General features: G+C 38.5%; 1 protein-coding gene across 1 annotated transcript in view; it reads left to right on the top strand.

The window, feature by feature from the left end:
• The first annotated feature begins 679 nt into the window (after positions 1-679).
• AHRR (aryl hydrocarbon receptor repressor) overlaps positions 680-19,524 on the top strand; it is a 72,643-nt gene continuing 53,798 nt past the window's right edge. Inside the window, exons 1-2 of the mRNA XM_061995849.1 lie at positions 680-747; positions 7,871-8,052. Of these exons, the coding sequence (XP_061851833.1) occupies positions 686-747; positions 7,871-8,052 (244 nt within the window). The 5' untranslated portion in view covers positions 680-685. The remainder of the gene's footprint in view (positions 748-7,870; positions 8,053-19,524) is intronic.

Genomic DNA, 19,524 nt, shown 5'->3' with positions numbered 1-19,524 from the left:
TGTTTCAGAGCTTGCAATGTCTCTAAGGCTAATGTGCTGAAACCGAACAGTAAGGCCAGCTAAGTTTTGTCTGAAAATTGTCACTTCTGTTAGCACTACATTGGGTCCTAGTGCTGACCACAAAACTCTGTGTTACTTCTTGACCTGTTGACAGATATGCTTTCAGTCTTTAAAAATGAGGATGTGAGGACCTGGAAGAATGCTGATTTGAAGAATTGCATCCTACTTATCACAGTGTCAGCAATAGAGAACAATATTCCTGTGTATTAAAAAAGCTGTGAAAACCTCCCTGTGGTAGACAAGGGATTGTATTACTCATTCTTATTTGTTTAGTTGAATTTAAAAATGAGCCTAGAAGGAAAAAAGATTAATTTTGGATATTGAATAAACAGGATGTATTTTATACCCATTTTTATACCATGTATAGTATGCTTAATTTGAAAAAATGAAAATGGAATATAAACATCAATATTCTAATAATATTAAGGTAGGAAATTGGAATAAGCCTTAAGCTTCTATCTTAACTAATGCCACCGTGCTTTTTAGTGTTGTTGAATGCCACACTCAAGGAACAATCATTTTCCTTGGTTGAACTTTTTTGGTGCTATCCTTTTTTATGGCAATATGAAACACAGAAACCTCCAAACTAAGAAACCTATTCCTTTTGTTTTTCAGCATCAAAACAATGATTCCTCCAGGAGAGTGCCTATATGCTGGGAGGAAAAGGAGGAAACCCATTCAGAAACAGTTAAGTATCATATTCATCAGGAGGCATCTCCATCCAAACGTATGTGCTAGAAATGAGGTAGAAGAAGGAGTCCCCTCCTCCCAAGGCCTGCTGGCACAGGAGAGATCTAATCACCTTCTCTGAAGTCAGAAATCCCTTGTTTGGCAGCTGAGATTGTTCATGGTTGAGACTGGCTCCAGGAAGGATGCTGAACATAGGTCAAACTGCCTTTACCCACGACTAGGCATCCTGGGAGGATACAAGTGGTGGTTGTGGCATGTACAGCAGTGCACTACAGAGGACGCTGCTCTTTTCATAAGCAGAAAGTACTGGTGGATTAAATGTCATCTGGGCAATGGTTCAGAGTGGTGGCTGCTATCTCTCCACTTCTGTGTTCCTGACTGCGTGTCGAAGGAGCCTTTAGAGAAGCTGCACGTTGAGGGGCAGCAGTGTGCAGCCATTGTGCTCCTCCCTTCCCTTCTCCTTAGCTTAGCCTTGCTTGGGGCATCACTAAGTCCAACATGTGTAAGCCTGGAAAGTGGGTCAGTTCAGCCAACTGAAAAAGCACACCAGTGACTCACTTTTTTTGCATGGAGAACACATCATTTTCAAACCAGTATTTATTATGAGAACACTTTCATTAGGAGAAAAATAGGAGAGAGGAATTGTGTGTGTGAAGGCAGAGCAGAAAAGGAAAAAAAGCAATGGGAAGCTGTTACTACAAGATACTTGAAGTGGGAGGGAAAAAAAGTCTCTATCACTGAAATGTAAAATGATTTCCAGATGCTATAAACCACGCTGTGAAATGAAGCTTTTTAATATACTCATCCCACATCTTCTGTGTTACGCTTGATTATATGGTTATGAAACACATATTTTACTGTGTTAAAATTATGAACTAGAACTGGTAGCCTTCACAGACAATTTAAGGATGAGAAGGTAACTAAAATAGATTTCCCTATTTTCAGTTATTCAGAAGTTCTAAAAATAACCCACTTGGCTCGAAATTGTATATGTTGGTCTAAAGTCAAAGGGGAGTTTCTCTGAATGTTTGTGTGAAATCTGTTGATTTGGTTTGGATTTTGAAGAGTATTTGCACATGAACCACTTGTTCCCACTTTAAAAAAAGAATTTTTTTTAGTATAAAATACATCAGAGGTAGCAATTTCAATAGACAATGAAATAAGAAAATTATTCTTCCTGCAGAACTTCAGTGTTAAATCCAAAACATAGATAGCATTTCTGCACTACTATACAAGTATGGATGTGGATATTTATCTTTATAACTGCATGATGTATGGACCAACTCCAGTACATAAAATCACTTCTGTGCAGAACTGTTTATGAATCATAACTTTTGTGAGAAAGGAGGGAGAGTTGAAGTTGTTTTGAAAAACATTAAGTTTCATGTTTGGAGCACATCTAGTAGCTAGAAGAACTTGTCTTGAAGATGACTTTTAGATAAATGATAAGAAAACGACTCATTCACAAAGGATATGAATGTCCTCAGGAGCCTTTTATGAAATTCTAGATTTAACCAAATCATAAAGCAAATTTTTACTGAATTGGGCAGAGCCAAGTTTTTACCTTGTGAATCATCACCAGTAATACTATCTTTAAAATAGCTTTACTGTGACATTACAGTGCAAGTATCTGAGCGTGAGCTTATCCTGACAGGACATATACAATTTTGATGAAGAAATTTGGTTTTGTTTAAAAACATAAGGAAGGATATGCTTTGTCCTACCAGACTATTGAGGTGCAGCACTGGAAACAGCCCTCTGTTTTTTTGTGGTTGTTTACTTATCATTTGCCGAGGATGATTTCTCAGTTCCTAGCAACACTGGTCTCTTCCCCAAACCTGATCTGTTTGTGGGCTTAGTCTCTGGTAAGCCTTTCCTGTGCTCTTTCCCTCACTCAGGGACTTCCTAACTGGCTAACAGAGCTCCTTTCACATTCTCTGTCCATCAGTCTCAGAGACCTTACTGACATTTCAGGACTCCTTACTGTTAGTCTGCTTCAAATCATTTGTCTTGGATTTAGAAGGGTAGACATAGCCTATTAGTTGAACAGTATATTTAACCGTGATGCTGATCCATGTCATACCATTTTTGTTTGAGTTTTTTCCCCTCTTGTTTGGTAGCTAAGCAAATTTTCCTCCATGGCCTTGTTCTCCTTTTTTGTATAATTCTGATAACGAACCATGGTAGATACTGCCACCTGTTCAGAGAGTGGGTTTTATTCAATTGCAAACCCTGATTTTTCACAGGAAAAACAGCTGTTGGGAATTCTTTGGTCAGTCCTAATAATGATTCCTCTCTTTTATCCATGAATAGCCTCTATAAACTTAACTTTCTCTTGGCAAAAGAGTGAGCTCAGGTTCTAGTCTTAACAGGACACCTGGATTTCTGTAGGGATTAATGGATTAGTTCCTCTGAAGGCCAGGATTCAAAGGACATAGGAACAGTTTTTCCCTTTGCAGAACAGCTGGGACATTCATGTCTGCCCATGCTCAGTGCATCCCAGGAGACCAGCTATATAACTCTCCATCAGCTTTTTGCAATCAGGCTGTCAAGCTAGGAGGTGATACTGCAACTGGCTTTTAATTCAGGATATCACAGAATGATACTGCTCACTGCTTCTGTGTTTTTTCAGGCAGAGAAATTCTATTCTGAGGTAGTTTTACAGAATAGTGGTGATAATTTATGAAGCAGCTCCACAGGAGAATGCAGAGATCCACAAGACTGTGGAAGAATGTGAGGGAAAACTTGTTTTAACAGGAAGACCTAATATGTTTTAGTTTTCTTTCTACATGGAACTAAGAGACTATGTTCCTTAGGTTCTCATTCTTCAGACAATACACTGAGTTCAAGTTCTACTTTATATATAAAAATAAATTAAAAAATCTAACTGTTCTCCTTTTGCTTCAGAAAGCTTCCAAACAAGCTCTATGAAGTGTGGTCTACACTAAAGAATTTTGGCTTTTATGGAACCAGTTCAAACACCTGGAGTTCGGACAGACTGAAAAATTTCCATCAGATACACTTTTCAGTCAGAGAACCAGAGTTTAGAGTAAAGGAAATATTTTCTACCAAGTGTTTGTTTCCTGTGGAAATCTAACATTTTACTGGTAATTCAAGCATGTGAAAACTAAAGAGAACTTGTTTTTGAACTCAAACTAAAATCACTGTGTTGAAATTTGTACTTTATACTAGAAATGCTAAGGTAACATTTCAGGACAGTTACCATTGGAGAGCGTGAGCCATTTCATCTAAAACTGGCATCTTGTAAAACTCTCTCCCTCCACAAAACATTTCTTGTAATGTTTCACAGCTCTTTAAAGGCAAGCTACAGCTGCCCTAGCTCTGAGTGTATCTATAACTGCTCCAAACTGCCCACTTCAGCCAGAACCATAGCAGTGCCAGGGTAAACAGAGACCTTAGGAGGTGCAGCTCTCTCCTGCTTCCTAGTTCTCATTTTAAGGCCCACTGTGGCATAACCCTTCCTCTTACTTGGTGTCACACTATCCCATCTCCCATCTGCTCTGCCAGTCTGATTCTTCTTGACTATGAGTTCTGCTTTCGCCTTTCCTTGCTGTGAGGACCCAGAAGAGATTAGAAGGTGGAATAAGGCCCCACATTCCCTCACACAGCTTTCTGTCTGTCAGTCCTTTTTGCTCATAGGAGATGGTGAACATCTGGACATATAGAGCTGGCACTGGATCTCAGCTCTGCCAGGGTGCCTGAGCAATGCCCAAGCACAGCTTAGTGGCTGCGGGTGCTGGCCAGTATGTTCATGATAAGCATCTTCTTGTTACTTTGCACTTAGCCTATCTGTTGCATCTCAAGGTCTCTCTCTTCCTTTTCCCTTCTTACTGAAAGCTTGCCATCATAGTAAATGGCTAGATCTTTTCTCAGTTTAGATCATCTGCTGGTTTAACACTTCTGCACACTTCAAACATTTATTCAGAGTTAACTTTTTGTTAACAGGGTAGGGCTCCCTCAGAGGGCAGTGAGCAGCAGACAGAGCTGTAGCTGCAGGAAATTCCTCTGCAAGCTCACCGAACTGGTTTACACTAGTGGCAGTCTGTGTGTCATGGACACACTGAATCATTAAAGCATAAATGGCTCAATGCCTTAATGTACCACTGAAATAGAACACGTTCTCTGCGCTGGCTCCCACACACAGTTCCTACCTAAGAGGGACCAGTGAGAAGGGTCTTGTACTGGTACAAGTACTTGGTACTGCAAAATAGAATTTGAATGGCTTAACAATGCAAAGGGGGACATGCCAGCTTTATTGTTTATAATTACGTGTGCTACTTCATCGTAGTAACGTTGTATGAAAAGCAGAGCAAAACAGGTATCAGAGTGAGTGCTGTGGCTCTTTTTAGACCTGATTTACACAGTTTGAGAACCTATGTTTTAACACGAACATGAGTACCCTCTCCTTTCATCTCAAAATAAGGGCTAGAATTTCCATTTGCCTCAAAACTGCTCATTGAACAATTTTCCTGCTTGCTCTTTTCTGTTTATGGATAGCTAAGCTAGCCTTTCCATGGAACTTGCATTGTTTTAGATTGCATCCACTTGGCACTTAAATACCATTTACATCAAACCCCTGTTTGTTTGGATTCACTCCCTTACTGAATCATTTCCTTGAGTTTTCAGGAAGGCTCTGTCCTGAGCTTTCTCCTGTAGTCTTTCCACACCATTCTCTGCAGTCTTCAGAAAATTGTTCCTGATGCTCAATACAAATGTAGTCTATTTAATTGCCTCAAACCATACATCTCTGGCACTGAGCAGGCACGATTTTATGCGGTAAATAGGCCTGAACAATTTCTGTTTCTATTCCATATTAGTCCTGACAATTTTTACCCCTTGAATTCAACAGCCTGATTTTCCTTGTTGGATTTTTTTTCCCGTTGTAAATTGATTCAGCTGTTTGTCAGATGTGAAGAGCAATTAGTAAAAGTTTATATGCTTTAGGTTCTACTCAGCTATAGGCTATATTCCCACAAAATTATTGCTCTCCACAGGTCAGACATCCTTTTGGTGTCACAGTGAGGATGGCTGAGCTTCAGAGTTTACTCTAAAAAAAAAGTTGTGCCCAGTATGTACACTCTTTTTTTGAAAAATAACGAACTCTGGAAACATGAAAAAGAATATTCTTTCTTTGTTGATGGCATGATTTGTTGCATAGTTGGTCTCTGCCATAAAGTTATATATTGATCCCAATCAACAAAATCTCCCCCATATTTTGAAAGCAACTCATTGTGTTATTGAAGGGTCACATATCAGTTTTGGTAATTTTGAGCAAAAAAGGAGGAGTTATGTTTTCACTGACACCTGCCTCAAAACATTTTCTCATTAATTCTGTCCATCAGTGTTGTCCTGTTAAAATGAAGTGAAGGCTCTCAAAAGTAGCAAGGAATTTTTCATACCTAATTTATTTTAAGAAGTTTTCAATTAGCAGCAATCCCATGTACAAAACTTTGATCTTTTTTTTACTAATTCCTAAGCACAACATTATTTTTTTTAATCACAGTTACAATGACAAATTTAGATTGCACTTACAAAAGGAGAACACACAAACGTTGTAGTTTAAGTCTTTAACCACCTTGTGAAATATTAATGCTCAAAATTAAAATTATGATTGAAAAACATATGGAATGTGTAGAGTGTGGAAATGCAGTAATTACATGCTACATATGATTAGTTTTACTCTGACTCGCTGCTGGAGCACCAGCTAAATTACATAGGATTACAATCCTTGCCTTAGTGAAGTGAAAGTGAATACAGTTTGCACACCTATATTTTCCTTGTCTACCATTTTGCATTCCTGAGTATTTTTCAATCATTTTGTCCTTGATTTTTCTCTTAATGTCTGGAGACATTATTCTGGAGAAGGTGCCTCAGGAGGAAGGTGGCAATGTGCTATAGTAAGAATCAATGTGCTACATTAAGAACTTGAACCCGGGCATTAAGAGAGCAAATGGAGGACCAGCAACCCAGGGAGATGGTAGCTCAGCTATAGCACTGGGCTGTTGCATTCCCTCTGAGATTGTGGATCCATGTAGTTCATGGCTCCAGTGGCCTGTAGCTCATTCCTAGATAACTCATGTGACTCCTGCTGCGTCTAGCAGTGGCTGTATGCCAGAGATAACCACCTTCTGAAACTTACCACATGGGTCTTCTAGCTTAATTGACAAGTCTGTGCTTCAGCACTGACCTTACCTTGCTGTTGTGCTGAAAATCAGGTTCTTATGTCTGTGTGCAAGTGCACCAGCTTTTCCTTTTCTACCTCTCAGTAACAACATCTTACACATTGTGTAAGAAGAATATCAGCAGACACCCCAAAATCGAGCTTCATCATTTGTGATGCATTTCACCTTAATGCATTTTCTCCACAACTTTTCTGAGGTCCTGTCCACTGCATGAAAGAGAGATGAAATGGGGATGGACTAAGAGTGCTTGACTTAGAAATTTGAGTGACATTAGTCTTTTTGTTTTGGGGGGAATATCAATGTTCTTAAGAGAGAAACCAAATTCTTATCTTTGTTATTACTAACATGGAAAGGTAAATGTGAGAGTGTTCACAGGTTTTTTTTTTTTTCAGCCTGGGGATGTCTCTTCACCTTGCTTCCCATAGTTTTTAAAGTCATGCCTGAAGACAGGCTCTTTTGTTAAGTATCTCCTGACCCAGTGGTTAACTTTGAATCATTAAATGAAAAAACTAAATTGTTTTCAATGAATACAGTGGGTATCAAATGTGTTCATGCATTAGTCATGGTAATTTTCCTCTGCTATTGTGACTCTCATTTGTACAACATAGAGGAGAATTTATTTTTCCTGATATTGACTAGAACATGCAGACAGTACCCATTTTGCTAAGGTGAGAGGGTCTTGAGTAAGAAATATCAGTTCTTCCTCTGTTTTCCACTTGGCAGATGTGCAAAGAGAGGCTAATGTCCATGTCTTTGTGCTATGGCAAATGCAGAATGGTAAATCTCTTTACGCAGAGGATTTTCATTGAAACTAGGTTAAATATACTTGTTATCAACTAATAGCAGACAACACTTTGATCTCTGGTTTCACTCTCTGGAGGTAAAACAGGTAATTGAAAATGTGTTCTCCACCACAGAAGGCCTGCAGTTGGGAACGAAAAATCGAATCCTTCAAAGAGACACAGGGACCGCCTGAACGCAGAACTGGACCATCTGGCCAGCCTCCTGCCTTTTCCACCTGACATCATATCGAAGCTGGACAAACTTTCTGTCTTGCGCCTTAGTGTCAGCTATCTCCGAGTCAAAAGTTTCTTTCAAGGTAGGTCTCTTTATGATATCATTATCCCATTAAAAGCCTTCCTCTTTATATTGATAAAGTAAGATGAAAAAAGATCTCTTAATGAACTTCCTCTGTGCATGGGACGTTGCGTTCAAAATTGGTGCATTTCCTCTTATGTCATTTGTGGGTTTTCATCAAATAATGTGATAACCCCCACTCTTCCTCAGCAAGCTTTAGGAAGTGGGAAAACATGACTGTAAAATGCCTAAACTGGTGAAGAGGCTCAGGGCAGATGTAATACCTGTAGATACTTTCAACTCCCTTTTCAAAGCTATTATCGTGCATGTTTGCAATGCCTATTTAAATAAAATGTGAAAGTCAAGCAACTACCATATTACCTGTGTTTGCTGTATGTCAAGAGGAAATGGGGTTGCTTGAAAGGCCAAAAAGATAACTTTCTTTTAGGATAAGCGAGATTTTAAGTTTTGAAGTGTTGACTAAAGCTTTACTAGGCCACACTTTGTTTTTGTAGCTGTCTGGAACACTGCACAATGAAAGCAAAATGTGCATGTTCAGACGTACATAATAAAAATTCTTCCAAGTTTTCAGACACACTTAGTTTTTTCTGTTGCTGAACAGTTTGCAAGAGCAAAATCCAGATTAGGGATTTAATGATGAAAATCCTCTCTAGAACTTGTTTAAAAAAAACAAAAAAGAAAGGCCTATCTGAAGCTGTGTAATTGACCAAAAGTTATCGGTGGACTAAAGAGGTATAAAGAAGTGCTTTTTTAATGGACATTGTTATTCCTTATTATGCACAGTATACACAAGGAGCCCCACATTTTTGGGGGGCTGTCTGAAGAATGATATTTTGGTTATTTTCTTGCTTTTAAAATATATTTCAGTATAAAAGAAATGCCAGTGACAAGGGGCTTTGGCAGACTGCAAGGCATTTTCAAGCTGACATCAGATTACAGATGGTGATAATCCTGATAGCAGGAGCCTCCCATGTCAACTGTGGCAGCTGGTTGCCCAGGCTCCAGCATCCTGCAGTTTACCAAGTGCCTCTCCCTTTGAACACATACCTGTGTGCTATGGCCCCTTCCTCTAGCTTTACTTTCATTTCTCTTGGATTCACAAGCAATAAGCTGTCTTCAGCTGTCTTCAATACTCTTCTGTCTGAGATCCCTTGTCTCTTTTTTTTTTTTAGAAGGGAGATGATAAAAGGAAAACAAATAAAGCTAGGCTTCATTACTCTGAAATGTTCTGTATTTCAATATATTTAATTTAATCCCCAAATTACCTAATTGAACACATAGTTTGTGTTCCCTTCATTCTTATTTTTAAATGTTTACATCATGAAACTAAGGTTACAGAAAGCATTGTTTATAGTAAAGGAAGGAAACTACATGGTGTTTCAAGACAAGAGAGCAGGCTAGAGCTTCAAAAATGATAAGTGGAGGAGAGGTGAGCCACAGAAGCAGAGCTGGGTAAGGAATGGGTGCTAATGTTCAGGTAAGAGGAGGAGCTGCAGCCCCCTTCATGGACGTCATTATCGACTGCCTTGTATTTGAGGAGAAATAAGGCAGAACCTGAGGATTTTTAAACAAAAACTTTGGTAGGAAGTCACCTAAAAAAAGCAAACAAAGAATATCCCTCCCAGTGTTTCAATCTTTGTTGTGATGAAAACACAAGAAGAACAGAAATGGCTTGTTTATGCCTTTTCAAATGAAAGGACGGTACTAAGTTGGGAGCTGTTATAAACGCTGTGAGGACAGAGAACAGACCAGTGGCATACAGAGATGTTACAAAATTGGATAAAAAAAAATGTATCTGGAAAAAATGAACAAGCAAATCCGTACTAATTCACTCAGGGGAAATTAATCCAAAGGAACTGATGTTCAATAGAAACGAGAGACCTGGAAAAAGAGAGCATAAAAGCAGTAATCAAAGAGGAACAGTGGTCAGCAGATTGTTCTATGCCTGTAATAAGATATGTTGACATAAACAAGAAAGTCGAGTGTGGATTTTGGTGTTTGCCCAGAGGCAACATGTCACTACATGAGAAGGTTATAATCCCTCTCTGCCTGAGACCAGCATGACTCCATCTGGAATATAGCTTTCTGTTGTGGGCATCTCCTGGTCACAAGGGCATTAGTACATATAAAGGGCTTTGGAATAAACACAGGCAAGAAGTGACTACAAAGTTGGATGGACAACAACAACAACAACAAAGAAAATTAATAAAATTAGCTCAAATGTGTGCAATTCTTATGCTTTGGCTGTTTGTCTTTATAGGAGAGAATGGTGAGAAGGGAAGGAATTACTTAGGATATTTTATAGTGGCACAATGGAGGACCCAAGGAATTATGATGGGCAAGCTAAAATTTGACTTGAATGTGAAGCAGAACAGATCTGTAATGATTTCTGTTCAGCTATCCAGTATTCCTAAAATGGATGCAGTGGAGATTCAGGACATTCAAATTTATAATCTATGACACACAGACTGTTTTAAGGAAGTCCAGCTTAAATTCCATGTTTTTAAAAAGTGCTTATAAGAGTGTTGTTTGCCATTTTAAAAAACCATTAATAGTGCTGACACATAAGTTTATAGATGACATTGCATATTCAAGCTGTAATAGTTCAGCAATTCCCCTGACAATCGTAATCCTACACCTTCAACTGTTCCACCGATTTCTAAACACACTCATTCACTTACCACTAGGTGTCCTTTCAGTAGCTACTGTGCAACACTCACTGTGTAGCACAAATCTATTTATAAAGATCAATAGCCAATTAGAGGGCATGTAGTGACCTTACCATATTGACTTTGATTGAAAATAATTTTGCAGAGAATTAGATATTGGGGAATTATATATCTATATATGTATATTTTGTGTGTGTGTATATATATATATAATATATATCTATATAAAAATTAAAATATTCATCAGTCATTTATTCAGACTATTACAGGATAGAACTTTAAAGCTTATGGATAGTTCATCTTAGTTGTTTAAGCAAATGCCTGGTTCTTTTCCAAAATTTGGATCTTCTTATTCAGACAGGTTTGTCTGCTCTTCAGTCTAAGTCATTATGGTGGAGTCCCTCTCTCATTCTTAGAAAAGTTTTCCTTTGGCTTCAGAACAATTCTTCTGTCTATTTAGTTTATAGTCTTCATATCTGTTAGGAGTTGGCAGCAGCTCTATTAATAGCCCCATTCCCTCCAAGCTATATACATTTAGTCATTTTGCATTTTCCTGATAAGCACTTCAAAATGGCTTGCAGTAATAACCTTCCCGTCTCACCAGATCTCTTGTATAAAGCAGCGTGGATCTGAACTAGTACTTGGACTTGGAGACATCAATTACTGCAGGAAGCTGTGAGGGTCACACTCAAAACTCGTGACAAAAATTTGCCTTGGGTGGGGCTCTTGCAGGAGGGGAATGGTACTTACTGGCTGTGACCACTTGAGCTTGCTGGGGCTCTGTCTTGGCCATATTCCATATTGGTTAATTGTAGTCTGTCTTCCTTTACCACTCTTGACAATACATCCTTTAGTACCTCTTGTTTCTCAGTTTTTCCACTGGCAGAAAAATGGTGGTCACGCTCCACTTCAAAACTGACTCTCTTTTGTTGATTGTTTAGATTATTCCATTCTGGTATAGGTATACATTTTGTAAATAAATGTAAAAAGAGTAGCACCTAGTTCTTTTAACATCTCTCATCCTTTCCGAGAGACAGCTAAGTTAAGCTTCTGACTACCTGTAAGGAAAATACAACGTAGACAGGCCAACAGGGCTTAAAGCTCCTCATCTTTCAGTTCTTAGTGTAACTAACCTTGTATTGGGAGGCCGCTCATGCTTTGCTTCAACATAAAATTCATTAATGTTAATCCTTTTAGCCATAAGCATTCCTAATATAAATGGTAACTGATGTTGTTGACTGTAGTCTTTAGATGGCAAATGTAAAGACCTCAATATGGATCAATTTTTTGATGATTCAAGAAGTAATCCTTCACAATTTATATAAAAACTAATTTAATTCAATAGCTTTGGACACTGTATGCAGGCAGGAATGTGTATTTTGTGTTTATACACACATACACGAATGCGATCATGGAGACATGCATGCACACATAAAGCCAGTGTCATCACACCAAAAATCTCCCCTGCAATATTATTTTGACTATATTTATTTCAGAATCAGTGCCTTCTCTGTATTCTGTTATTTCCAGACTTCATTTCCTTTCGCAAATTGAAAATCTGATAGATTTATGGATGACTAAATAGGGAATATAGAGTGTCGTATATAAACTCAAAGTTTCTGTACATTTTATATTTAAATTGTAATCCAGATCTTTCAAAAATTAGTGACAGTGAACCATGAAGACAAGTTGTTTGATCTGCCTTAGACTGAATTTATGTATGGACTTTAAGCTGAATTACAGTAGATTCTGAGAAATTTGTCTGCAAATGTTAGCTCACCTGCTCCCATGTAAAATTTCAGATTTTAGGAAACAAGCCTGTAATGGACTTTCCTGAGTAAAGAATCAGCTATGTCTAAACCTGAAGGTCATTTGTCTAATGCTTTTGTAAATCTGCGACATGAGTGACTCCACAGCTTCCTTGGCAATCCCTAACATCCAAGCTGAAGCATTCCTACAGCAGTTTAAGCTCTCCAAAGACAATTTATTCCCTTTTCTTGTGACACCTCAGCTTCTATAGCCATGAAACTTTCCCATGTTTGCCTCAGTCTTTTCTTCTTCAAACAAAACAGCCCTGCCCTGCTTCTTTGTTATGACTTCTTTGTTTTGTTTGTTTTTTTTGCCAAGGACTGTACTTTCTTTAATCAATCTTTTTGCTCAATATCAAGATTGCAATTCGTCCTTCCATTCTATAACAAATGACTGATAACTGTTCTCAGATTATGGGTTCTAAAGTAAGTTTGGATCCCTTTCCAACAGGATTCTTCAGTTGAAAAGATTGTGAGGCAGTCGGAATAGTCTTTTTAAAGTTATGAAGATGTGTAATATCTATTCTTCCTATCCATATGTCCAGTTGTAGAGGTAATTAATTTAGTCTAACATGGCAACATATCATTGACAGATCTCTTGATTTCTACTTCTTTTTTGTTACCTTTAGGTCTTTACAAATAGTTTGATATTTTTCTCCAGTATTTTTCTAGGGAATGAAGCTCAGCTTAGTGGGCCTACTGTCCTTTGGTCTACTCTTCCCATGCTTTCTGAAGATAAGCTCCACATTTGTCCTCTTCTAATCTTTCAGAATCTCCCCTTTCTGTCATGATTCCTCATAGACTAATAGCTAGTAGCTCTGAGTATGCTTCAGCTTATTCTCAGAGTATGCTGCAGTGAGTCTTACCAGATGCAACTGAACTCATGCAAGCACCTGAGGTGCTAGCCTTATTGCTAGTTTTTAGTATATCTCTAATCCTATCTGATGGAAGCAAAAAAGGCAATAAACACCTAAGCTTTTTTTTTTTTCCCCTATATTTTCTGTAGCTCTCCCTTTACTGTGTAGCAGAAAACTCTACTTCCAATCTTGTATGGTTGAAGGACTTCTAGCATGCTTTTTATAACCTTCCCTTTCTTGCCACATTTTCTTTTATGTGTTGACTTTTCTGTTCCTCTTCTTAGACATTTGTGTTTTATTCATTAAAAAAAATATATCCTCTGTGTGCATCCAATCCCTGAAGAAGTCAGGATTTTGTTAAGATGGTCTTTTCGTATATTTCCCACTCTTCACTGCCACTGGGATAGTTTACGTTGTTCTCCTACATATTGGTTTGTTGAAGCAACATCCAGCTCTTAATTCTCCTAGATCTCTGTCCTCCAGATTTTCCCTTCCATTCTCCAGGTGTACTGTCCCTTCTTTAGATCAGTGTCTTCATGTTGCTGTGCCTTGAATCGCTGCTGTTGGAAGAATCATCAATTCCTGGATTTCCTTGTCCCTTTCACCAAGCTGCCTTTCTTCCTTCTAACCCCTTTCTCCATTTGAAGTAAATCCCTTTGATATATATATATTTTTTTCAATTCAGAAACCACTGTGTGTTTTCTGTCAGTCTTCTGATTTAGCATGTATAATAGTGTTTAGTTTCTTTTTACCCATTTATGTGTTTGGTGTGATCCAATCTCACCAATGTTTAATGGAAATTGGATTTATGCCTTTTAAGAAGAAAGCAACAAAGGATTCCTCTCAGCTGTCCTGGTTTTTAGCATCCTCAATTACTTGCATTTTGTTCCAACTTTCTTCTTCTACTACTGTGTCCGTGGCCATTGATCTCCTAGCTCAATAACATATATAGACTTCATACTACTTTGATTCAGGTTCCTTAGGTCCATTCATTACATTCTTTAGATTAGGCTGTCCTAAGGACTGACTGCAAGGCTGTTATTTGCTGTAGTATTTGAATATTTAGTGCTGCAGTCCTGACTGCATAGCTTATACATCTGTTTCTGATGTGGCATGCATGTCACTCTGATGACACTCACAGAAAATAAAGAAATAAAACTTGAAATGGGTAAGAAAGCAAAGAATGATCTTGCTTTCAGTGCATTATGTGCACCATAATGGTATTCAGCACTGCTCTATGAATGCTGCTTACCTGAAGCAAAGCTCCCGTTCTGAGGAACCAGGACTCCGCTGCAGTGCATGTACTGGGATTCTCAGGCATTCTTTTGTTCCCCCATGATCTCTCCACAACATTTTTATTTTCCAACAGTTTTCTTTTCACAGTCTCTCAGCTAAAGGTGGTGGGAAAACTGGAAAATTTGTGGATTCGGATAAGAACAGTTTAATAAATAAAATTATTAGTGGTAACAGTATCACTAGTAGCAGTAATGAAAAGGAAGATAGCAAAAAGAGAGAGAAATAAAACCCAAGAAAAGACAAGTGATGCACAATGCAATTGCTCACCACTTGCTGACCAATGCCCAAGCAGCAATTCACTCCCAGTCAACTGCCCCCAGTTTATGTACTGGGGATGATATCCTATGGTACGGAATAGCTCTTTGGCTAGTTCAGATCATCTGTCCTGGCCATGCTCCCTCTCAGCTTCTTGTGCACCTTTTTGCTGACAGGGCATGGGAAACTGAAAATTCCTTCACTTAGGATGAGTGTTACTTATCAACAACTGAAACATTGGTGTGTTGTGAACACTGTTCTCACACTAAATCCAAAACACAGAACTGTATGAGCCCACACCAAACCAGGACAATAATCAAGGACATTTTTTCCACAGCAAGATTTAACTGATTCTGAAACTAAGCTCATAGGTTTGTCCTATACTGGATCCTTTTCCATGGGAAAATTTCTTCTTTCATTTGCTAGTAGATAGCCTGAAGTTTTCCCTTAATTTTAAAGCCATAGTCTTTGTGAATCATAGAATCACGGGAGGCTTGAAGTTGGAAGGGACTTCTGGAGGTCATCTGGCCCAGTTCTCTGTTCAAGCAGTGCCACGGAGAGCCAGTTTCCCAGAACCATGTCCAGATGTCGATGGAGAGTCCCTAATCTCTTTGGGCAAACCTATGCCAGTGCTCACAGTGGTGGTTGGTCTTGCTCACAGTGAAAAAGTATTTCCTGGTATTCAGAGAGAAGCTCCTGTATTTCGGTTTCTGCCCATTGACTCTGATCCTGTCACTGGACACCACTAAAAACAAGCTGTCTCCACAGTCTTTACAGTCTCCCTTCAGGTATTCATACATGCCGATGAGATCTTCCCTGGGCTTTTTCTTCTCTAGATTGAGCAGTTCTAGCTCTCAGCCTTTACTTGTAGGAGAGATGCTGCAGTCCCTTCATCATCTTCATGTCCTTTCATTGGATTCTCTCCAGGTCTTTTGTACTGGATATGCTTAGAATAGATAAAGGAAAAGTAAAATAATAGAAGATCCAAAGTAAAAATAAATATTGTAAGAGAGGCTACCTAGAGAACAGGATAAAATGCCTAAATCAACAGTCATGGACGTTGACTTGTTCTCTTCACTCCCACCAGTCTTTTTTTGTTATGATTTATATGTTGATTTGTCTTATGGAAATAATGAGAGGCTTTCAGATTATCCTCAAGCCTCTATGGTTTTTTATGAAACCTGATTATTTTGTTAGATTATTTTGCTATAGATATTATACATAGATATTATCTATTTTGATACAGATATAGATTATTTTGATATAGATATATTTATATTCTTTTGACTTGACTTTTTGACATTTTTAATTTCCAGAGAGTTGAATTTATTATGACATATTGCTTATACCAATGTTTTACTTTTTTCTTCTCCTCTTGTTTCCTGGGGATGCCATTCATTCCATGTTAACAAATACCTGAGGCTGTTTTGTGTGACATATCCAGCTGGATAACCTGGAGCTCTTTCTAACTCATGGGAGAGCTTTTCTGACTCTTGGAGGACTATATCTGCTCTTTGTGCATTGTTGTAAAAGGACAGACCTCCTTGTGCTAGCTAGCTTTCTCTTAAGTTTCTGCAAACAAGATAGGTTTTGTAGAAGAGGGAGAGTAGATTTACAAGCAGGATTTACTTCAGAATAAGCCTATATTCAAGAAGAACAAGAGGACTCTTAAATTGCTTAAATTATTGTCACCTTTGAAGATCAAGGGAACCTATTAGTGCAACCCTATGTTACATTCTGAGACTGGCTCTAGACCCTATACTTATTTGTCTGAGTAACAGCAAATAAAGAACTGTAGTTATAAATAAGTTCCAGATCTTTTCCAGTACTCCTTGGGTATTTGGTATGTGCTGTGGGTTGTTTATATTGTCAGACCTCTCAAGCTCAGAGCTTGAGGTTTGTCAGTCATCTGCACAGAGTTGTACTCTGTATACTTAGTGCTGTCTTTGGGAAGTGCACCATCACTACAATTCTTCTTGCAGAACTTCCTCTTGCGATTCTCGATCTATATCTCGTACCACTTTTCTGTTGCTGGACACCATTCAGATGAACATCCCTGTTTCTGAGATGAATATCCTCAATGTTTTTCCTGCTATTAGCAAGACTGGCTAAAGAACCAGGGAGTTGGTAATGACAAGTGATGTGAGTGGAATTTTTGACTGTTAAATTTCTCCTGAGGACACTTGGCACTTGAAGCTTTCCACAGTTTCTAGCGATAGTAGAAGTACGTTCAGAACCAGACAACATGGTCACAGATACACATGATGGTAGGTTTTATAGGTGTTCCCACAATCCACAGCTGCTATATTGGTCCAATGCTAGGAGAAGTCTGCAGAATACTTTGAGCCATTAAGTGTGGGTCTTCATCTTTCTCCAGCTTACTTCATCATTTTTAACCATTACAGTTTGGTAAGCTTTTATGCTCAGTTGCATTTGGTTAGCTTACACTCTGCATCTCATGTAGCATTGATATAAATAAATGTAGGCACATGGCAAAGAAAAAAATGGGTCCATCTAATTCAGTAGACTGATACATGCACTGTCTTTTCAATTATGTGATGCTCATTTTGCTTATGCATTGTGCTTGGTTCAATTCTTCCTCTGCGGTTAAGACCCTCCTTGCCCCAACTTCATACCAGCTGTTGAAGTACACTCATTGTGTCCCCCGGATCAAATTCTATTATACTACGCTATAATGAATGGACTTAGTATAAGTTTAGAAGTTTAGTTCCACTGTGACTCAATTTTTCCTTGGATATGGAAACAAGATTGGTTTTCATCACAGGAATGATAGCATTTTTACTCCAGAAGTTGCTAGCAATTGCTGTGACTGTAGAAAGTACTAGAAATAATTTTGTCCTAAGCACTGCTGCAGTGGCTAGGAGGTAGGAAAGCATTCCCTCAGACATGAACTTTGTCTAGGTTTACACTTGTTCTCAGCTTCATGAGTGATTATTATCTCTGAGAGGAAACATGTTTCTTTACTGTCAAGAAAATGATTTACTTTGTTTCTTATTTTAAACACAGATATGTTTAAAGGAAAGGCAATACCTCTTATCTAACAGAACAAGGAATTTAGCTTGGCATAATATAATTGCACAGGCTTTGAAGACAAATAGGATAAATAGTTTTAGGTTAGAGAACAGTGTGAGAGACTGTCCTCCTAGTTTCTCTTCTCACTTTGCTACTGCCTCACTTTTGGATTACAGCCCATGTTGAAGTAATCTGCAGAGCAATCTGAAACAATGCGGATGTTTGAGTGGGTCTTTTAGCAAGAAGCAGAGTGACTATGTCACTTTGGGGATAAGCCCACATGAATTGCTCCTTCTGAGTGGCACAGCTTACTGGCATGTGTGCCTTGCCATCCCAGTACAACCACACTTTTTTTTCAAGCAGCTTTTGTTTTCATGTAGCAGCATAAGACACTGTGTGCCCATAACAACACCCTTGGAGCCAGCTCAAAATCTCTGTTCTGTGCTCTTTCATGTCCAGTGCAGACATAGCTTCCTGGTGCTTCCCAAATCAGGTAGCTCCATTCTTTTGTGTCTGTACAATTATATTGGCCAAAGCAGATCTCAGGATGACTCTTGGCGTCCATGGAGATGGAAGGAAGACACATTTGAGTACATATAGCTTCCTTCTGCTTTAGCATTCCTTGTAATTTATCATATCATCAGTCAAAACTCAGTAAGCTGTCCTAAGACCATTTGCCAGATAGCAGCATGGATGGAGACGGATGAGAACCATATGACAGTATTGTCATAGCTCCTTTGAAGACAACTCTTCCAGAGAAGTGCAAATATAGATAGGAACTATTTCTGATGAGACTTTTGGGAAGGCAAATCCCTTAGTATCTTGAATTAAGAGCCTGCCATTCAGATGTAAATCTAAAATATTTCTTCCTTTCTGAGACTTTTGAAAGATAATTAGAATTAAAAGATTACTATTTAGCTTTTGGACTTCGTAATGCTTTTATAGAGTCAGTTCAGGAAGTTCTGAATTGCTGTGTCATATGCCTCACTAGCAGTGCATGGTGGTTGCTGGGACCCTGAGAAATTAATTAGATGCAATCTGAAGGCTAAACATGGGGACAGGAGAAAAGCAGAAATTGCAAAGTTTTTTAAGACTAGACAGAATGATAGTATTTTAAATTGTACTTACTGGCACTTTTCCTGATTACATTTTTAAATTGGAATTCATACTTGATATAGATCACCTCAAGTGTAAAGATAGGTTTACTGGTTGTAGTCAAGTTGGGTAGATGGTGGGGGTAGGAAGGTGCAGGATAGGCTGCAGGGAAGACAATAAAGATCAACAGCCATATCCTTAACTGGCTTCCGTCATATACTTACTAGTTTTTAACATAAATGCTATATTGCTTCTAGAAACCACTCACAGATGTATTTTGTTACCTACTTTCAAGAGTTTTATTTTAAAAAAACATATTTCTTGTTTTGCTCCCCAAAGTCCTAATTGTTAGGCCACTGAAGCTCTGAGATCATTGCCTGTCATGTGCATCAGGTACTGTCTTACTAGGTTTTTGTATTGCTTCCTCTGCATTGTCTGTATGCATCTATGCTTCTTGTCT

Source organism: Colius striatus, chromosome 4 (genome assembly GCF_028858725.1).
Source record: "Colius striatus isolate bColStr4 chromosome 4, bColStr4.1.hap1, whole genome shotgun sequence".
Taxonomy (NCBI): domain Eukaryota; kingdom Metazoa; phylum Chordata; class Aves; order Coliiformes; family Coliidae; genus Colius; species Colius striatus.
The sequence above is the reverse complement of the archived record's forward strand: the minus strand, read 5'-3'. Positions and strand labels throughout refer to the sequence as shown.